Genomic DNA, 6,682 nt, shown 5'->3' with positions numbered 1-6,682 from the left:
CATTTTTTTTCTTAAAATATTTTTTAACTCTACAGATTAATATCAATAAATTATTATATGTATAATATTGACCAAAACCAAAAATTAAAACCAGAGAACAAGGAAAGACAAATTTACAGTGAAAATTTACTATTCAGTATATTTTAGAATAAAGCATTATTTTTATTTTTAACCTTTAGAATAGGCTTTAAAATTATCTTTTAACAGTTAAATTATTATATTAAAATTTTTAATATTTTAAAATTATCTTAATATTATTTTGATATAAAAAACTTATTAACAAAATTAACGCACGATAAAATTGAGACATTTTAAAACATTTGAAATTTAGATATGACAAAAACATTAAAAACAAAACGATACATTATTCCTCAAAAAATAATCAAATCAAATAAAATCAATTTAAATTTTAAAGATTATTTATACATTAGAGACGACTTTTAAATCTTGCACTAACCTCTTTGCACAAAAATAATACTTTCCTCTATTTTATACAACTGTGATAGAAGTCATAGAACACATTATATTAAATAATTTACTCAAACCATTCATAACATAATCAAAAGAAAGATGCAGGAATTAATGAAAAGTGTATTTGATTAGTGAATGGGAAGTGGATAGAGGGGTAATCGGAAGGGACAGCTGACAGCTGTGTGATTCACCTGATTGGTGATTGCTCCTTCTTCATCGTCTTCATCTTCATCTCCATTTTCTTAGGGTTTGTTTCTCTCTTATCCAATTGTGGTTCTGGAATCTGCATGAACAGATCGGCGACGTTTGTAACCGCTGGCCATCGGAGGAGGAGGAGGAGGAGGAGGTAAAAGTAATCTGTCGAAGCAGTTAGAATAACATGTCTGCCATCGTGTGCGGCAAGAGATCCGCCATATTCGAAGACCTTCCTTCTGCTTCTGCCTCTTCCTCTTCCTCCTCCCCTCCCGTCTCCAAGAGGATCCGCTGCTCCTCCTCTTCCCCCGTTCGCAGGCACTCCTTCCTCCTCGATCATCTCATCGCTTTCTTCCCTGACATGGACAAGCAGGTAATCTTCCTTCGTTTCTTCTTTTTACCATTAGCGATTCATTTCTCACCTCCGTTTTCGTCTTTCTTGCAGCTACTGGAGAAGGCACTCGAAGAATGCGGGAATGATCTCGATTCTGCCATCAGGAGCTTGAACGACCTTCGCCTCGGAGGATTTCACGATAACTCCATTGATTCTGCTCCTGCCGTTGGCTCCCATGTACCGATAGATCCAACTGCTCACCTCCTTCCCCAAGGTAATGCCTACGAACGAACCTCTTGGATGTTGATATCTTACGAATATGCTTCATGTCATCATGTGGATTCCGAATCTTTCTCTTGTGTGGTTATATGCTGATGCCTACAAGTATTGAATGTAACAGAGTTGTATGTATACATAAACAGGACAATTCTATGAAAAAGAAAAACTAGTCACAACGTATCGGATTTTATATATTCTTCAAGTTAATATGTAACACTCTGCATCCTTGAACTCAAGTTCCTAATGGTTCATGTTCACGTGCCGATGTAAGAAGTATGTGATTTATAGCTCAAATTCAATTGAATTCAGGAAGAATATATGGTGATATATAGCAGTTACTATGATAGTAAGGCGAGTTTTGCTCTTGCTCTTCTTAATGTTACTTTTATGTAAAGTCTTTGCATGTCATTATACATAATGAATTCTTGGACTGCTTATGGAGATAATTGGCTACTTTGTTGTAGGTGAACCGAAATGTGAGGCAGAAGTTGCAGCTTGTGAGGAATCAGTCCCCGGACAAGATTATCCTTTAAATGGTGCCGAATGGGTGGAGCTTTTTGTTAAAGAAATGATGAATGCCTCAAACATGGATGATGCCAAAGCTCGAGCTTCAAGAGTGCTAGAGGCTTTGGAGAAATCCATTTTCACTCGAGTAAATGCAGAAACAGGGCAGAGCTTTCACCAGGTTAGTTGTTTTACCCATGTTTCTCGTGTTTTCATTATCAACCCAAATATCACTGTTATACTTCATTTCTTTGTTCCTTGTGTTTGCTCTTATCGATTCATCTATTTCTTCTGAAGACATCCAATCAAAATGAATTGTCATAGCATGTGTTTTACTTATGGTTTTCTTACTATAGGAAAAGTTGGTGCTAAAGGAACAAATGGAGGCCCTTATTCAAGAAAATATAGTTCTAAAGCGAGCAATCTGTATTCAGCATGAACGCCAGAAAGAGTACGAAGACAGGAATCAAGAGTTGCAGCAGTTGAAACAATTAGTATCCCAATACCAGGAACAGCTAAGAACTCTAGAGGTGAACAATTATGCATTGACAATGCATTTAAAGCAAGCAGAACAAAGCAGTTCCATACCTGGGCGTTTCCATCCGGACGTGTTCTAGTCATCTCACAACAACCTGTTCTATCGCTGCTGCTTTTGTAGTTTAAATAAATCAGGAAGAAGGAATGAGAAGCCAAATGCATGGTTGTTAGTTGTTACACTCCACCTTTATCAATGGTGGATAGTGAGATTTATAACTACTTGATGATGCTTTGATACAGCCGAAATATTAGGCCGTACCCATTTAGTAAATTGTATTTGATATAGTCTTATTAGATACACATTTCTGAAGTGGTGTATTAAAATTTGGAAACCCTGGATCAAGTGAATGGTGTTAACCATGAAGCTAGAGTTATCATCAAGGGTGCTGTAGCAGGAGAGGAGTAGTGGTTGCTTGTTTTGCAGGATTCAGGAATGTCACGAGTCCAACCAGTGTGCTGATTTCTTGGCTGGTCTTCCATCAGACTGATCAGGATTGTGGTGACTATATCCTCTGAGTTGTATCTGTGTAGTTATCTATATTTTCCTGGGCATATAGATTGCTCATCAATTCTCTTATCAAGTATGATTTCTTAGTTTATGCAAGTTTATACATGGAATGTAATGGCGAAGATTTGATTCTGGGCCCTTATTAAGTTCAAGGGCAATTTTGCTTTAAATTTTATTATAATACCAGTTCTGTTAAGTTTTATTTTAAAGAAAACTTACTGCAGTTTCTTCTTGCAACAGCTATAATTTACTCTTAACTTTGCAAGAGACTAATGGTTGTTGTGCTGACATATAAGCTTGTCTCCTTCTTCCCACGGTTAAGATTTCAGGTCTGTCTGTCTTCCACCTCCTCTGGTTTTTTCTCCGTCAGAGGGCACTACTCAAAAAGATAAAGAAGACATGGACTAGTTCAGTAGTTCCTCTTTTGGAGTGTCATAACTCATAACTCGTCCGTTATTATGATATTATTTTGGGTGATGCTCTTTAGTGTAAAATACTTGAAAAATATTTTACAATATTGAAATTTGACCATAGAGCTTTATTGGAATATTGATTTAGTAATAAGCAAAAGGTTATTTTTTTACCCGAACTAATAAAAGTAAGAAAGAATTTAGGATTGAGTATTCCTTTAAAGCAAGTATAAGAAGTATATTTTTCTTAAAATAATTCTAAATTTTGTTACAATTTTAATATATCATATGCTTTTAAAAAGTAAATACTAAATACATTCTTATTTGTTTACTTCATAACCAAGTTTATTGTGACATGATTTTCCTCTTTTAGTTTGCATTGCTTGAAAAAGTAGAATGAAAGATTGATAAATAATGTTGTATGTATTCATTTTATCTCTTATATTTATTAAATTGATATATAGTTTTTATCATTAAACACAATATAAAACTCATAAAATAGATCTTAGACTTCATTTAATAGTCAAAAAATATGTATAAGACATAAACGAGGTACAAATACCAAATCTTAGAGAGGGGGGAAGAAAAACTAAAAGACACATAGGAGTGGACCTGGACCATGCAGAAAGCCAGCATTACTTTCATCATTATATGCACTTTTGCTTTTGTTGACACCCTTTGAAGAAGAAACTGGAAAAAGGGAAGCAATAACCCACCCACATAATGAGAGATTGAGGAAGCATTGTTCGTACCCATGCCTTAGGGTGTTCTGTAAGCCAAACTTTCAAGTTTTGGTCCCCTTTACACCTGGATATTTCTGCTTTAAAATGTTTTATAAAATGTCTAACATCCCTCTATTTATTAAAGAAATTAAAACCATGGTGGAGGGAAAATCCTAACCTAAGCATCAAATCACAAATCTTGGCATCTTGCTTCTTGAAATAATAGTTGAAAATTTATAAGGTAGTCATAATAATAAGTCAAACATATAGATATCAAAGAAACTTCAAAATGAATGAGTGACAATAGTAATATACAATAGAGAATACAGAATTTGCACGGTGATGAGGGTTTTATGAAAAGATGGATGGATTGAAACGGTTTCCTCCATTGTTATTGATCATCATTTTCTTGAACTCTTGAAAATTAACCATGCCATCACCATCCATATCAACCTTCCTAATCATGTCCCTGCACTCTTGAATATTCTTCCCTTCCCTTAATCCCAAGGAAGTTAGCACCAAAGCAAGCTCCTCCACTGATATTAACCCATCTTTGTCTTTGTCAAACACATCAAACGCCTCCTTCAAGTTCACCTCTTCTTCCTCTTGTTCAACTTCACCTCCCAATTCCCTCGTTAGCAAGCAAAACTCTTCGAAATCAAGCAACCCGTCCCCGTTGGAATCAAACTTGACAACAATGTCATCAATCTCTGTGTCCGTCATCAACATTCTGATGTTCCTCAGTGACTCCTTCAACTCCTGCCCTGTGATGAACCCGTCCCCGTTCTTGTCGAAAGTCGAAAACACCTTCCTAAGCTCCTCTTTCCTCAACGCAGATGCTGCTGAAGATCTAGAAGGTGATGATGAAGCTTCAGCAGTAGTATTGGTTTTGGTCTTCTTGGGGAACAAAATTTGAAGGCACGCAGAAATCTTGTTAGTGGGTATGTTAAAGAAGATGTTGATGATGGCTGCAATGAAAAGCAGTAATAGCAAGAGTGTAGCTACAACCATGTTTAAGAATTGGATAAGGAAGAAGAGGAAGACAAAGAAGAAGGAAGCTGTGTAGTTAATTACTAGTTAGAAGACAATGAGTCAATGAGCATATATAACAAAACAAAACTTTATCGTTGTTATAAAACAAATTAAACTAAGGTTCCAACTTCCAAGTGTAACGCAAGTTACGCGGGGTTTGGTACATATAAATAAAATGCTCTTTCTCTTTTTTTGATCCCACACACAACCGCGTCATTTCTAAAGTGTAAGCACACGACTAAATATATAGCACTAGGGGTATTCAAGATCAAGTTCCAAACTTTTTCCTTAATTTTTAACCGTTCTTCTTAATTATAAAAATATATATAATATTAATTAATATTAACGATAAAAATCATTTAAACATCAATATATCGCTATACTTAAAATTTTTTTCATATTTTATAGTGAAAATATATATTTTATATTAAAAATTTAAGAATAAAACCTAAAATAGCCCCTAACAATTATCTCAAAAGGACAACGACGAGGTCTCTGTGCCAAAAAAAATCTAGGCTGTTTTTTTTGCACAGGAGCCCAAAAAAATATCAGATTGGGTGTTTTTTTTTTCTTGGAGACTTCGTTGTCCTTTCGAAATAATTGTCAGGGGTCAGATGGGGTATTCACTCTAAATTTAATAAGAAACGTTATATCTTATGCTTTTATTAAATTTTTTATATTGCACAGTATTATTTTTATTTTAAAACAAATTATTTTAGTATAAATATTATATAATATTTATTAAATTCAATTTTTAAAGGCAAGACTATTTATTTGTTATATCAAAATTTACAAAATTATATATATACTATGTATTGGGTCAATTCGGTGTAAATTTATTTATTTCGAGTTAATTTAGGTCGAATTCAAAACTTTAAAATAGCTAGACTCTAAAATATTCGGACTGATTTGGGATATATCTAAAATCCTAACCTAGATCAGCTATATATATTATGTAAATCACTACTAAATTAGTTAAATGGAAAACTTATATCTAAAATTAATTCACATAAAAATGGATGTATTGGTTCACGTAAATATATTTGTAAAATATTAAAAGATATTATTTATGTTCAAGTTAGTTTTAATAATATCATTGTCATTGTTATCAATGTACGAGATTCAGTAATTTTATGGTCATATATAGATACTTGTGAATTCAAGGTACGCAAAAGAGAACATTATTTATCGCTCAAACTGCAATAGAAAATGCTATTTAAACAATAATAAATTAAGACATTCAACGAATAGAAGTCATGATAAAAGGTCCCGATTTCAAAAGAGATGCGACATTAAGAGCTATTCGTAGAAATGACATATTCTTAAATTTTATACGGAACGTAACTCTATGCCATATAATGGGTGTAGATCTCTAAAAAAAGACCTATGTAATGTAAAATAAAAGATAAGCATAAAAACATAGAATAAATTCTAAGATAAAAGAAGTAAACAATTCAAGCATTTGAAAAAGAAAAATTGATTACTATCATTCGAGAGAAAATTAGAATATCTATTTAAACACTATACTGAAAGTGTGTTGAATCAAGAGTAGATAATAAGCATCTTTATTAAGGACACTTATTCACTTATGAAAAAGCATTGCCATGCGAAAGAGTTTGCTTGTAGAAATAGAAAGAACATGTATCTCACTTGCAAAATAAATCTAAAAAAATATCACATGTTTGTATAGAAT

General features: G+C 33.3%; 2 protein-coding genes across 2 annotated transcripts; one reads left to right on the top strand and one right to left on the bottom strand.

Annotated features, from left to right (window-relative positions):
• The first annotated feature begins 491 nt into the window (after positions 1-491).
• On the top strand, positions 492-3,048 carry LOC107461764 (uncharacterized). The gene is made up of 4 exons (XM_016080329.3): positions 492-1,036; positions 1,109-1,271; positions 1,741-1,961; positions 2,137-3,048. The coding sequence occupies exons 1-4, from the start codon at positions 851-853 to the stop codon at positions 2,395-2,397; spliced, it is 831 nt and encodes a 276-aa protein (XP_015935815.1). The 5' UTR covers positions 492-850; the 3' UTR covers positions 2,398-3,048.
• Positions 3,049-3,722: 674 nt separating this feature from the next.
• LOC107461775 (calmodulin-like protein 7) lies at positions 3,723-5,122 on the bottom strand. Its single transcript, XM_016080338.3, has one exon. It carries the CDS (start codon positions 4,966-4,968, stop codon positions 4,309-4,311), a length of 660 nt encoding a protein of 219 aa, XP_015935824.1. The 5' UTR covers positions 4,969-5,122; the 3' UTR covers positions 3,723-4,308.
• Positions 5,123-6,682: the final 1,560 nt, after the last annotated feature.

The sequence above is a fragment of the Arachis duranensis genome, chromosome 1, assembly GCF_000817695.3.
Source record: "Arachis duranensis cultivar V14167 chromosome 1, aradu.V14167.gnm2.J7QH, whole genome shotgun sequence".
In the NCBI taxonomy this organism is placed as follows: domain Eukaryota; kingdom Viridiplantae; phylum Streptophyta; class Magnoliopsida; order Fabales; family Fabaceae; genus Arachis; species Arachis duranensis.
Note: the sequence above shows the minus strand (reverse complement) of the source record. Positions and strands in the feature narration are given on the sequence as shown.

What these genes read in the sequence shown, in the direction of transcription:
- LOC107461764 (XM_016080329.3), top strand. Translation starts at nt 851, where the DNA reads ATGTCTGCCATCGTGTGCGGCAAGAGATCCGCCATATTCGAAGACCTT. An exon ending in TCCCTGACATGGACAAGCAG is followed by an intron (nt 1,037 to 1,108) that starts GTAATCTTCCTT and finishes TCTTTCTTGCAG; the next exon opens with CTACTGGAGAAGGCACTCGA. An exon ending in CAGGGCAGAGCTTTCACCAG is followed by an intron (nt 1,962 to 2,136) that starts GTTAGTTGTTTT and finishes TTCTTACTATAG; the next exon opens with GAAAAGTTGGTGCTAAAGGA.
- LOC107461775 (XM_016080338.3), bottom strand. Translation starts at nt 4,968, where the DNA reads ATGGTTGTAGCTACACTCTTGCTATTACTGCTTTTCATTGCAGCCATC.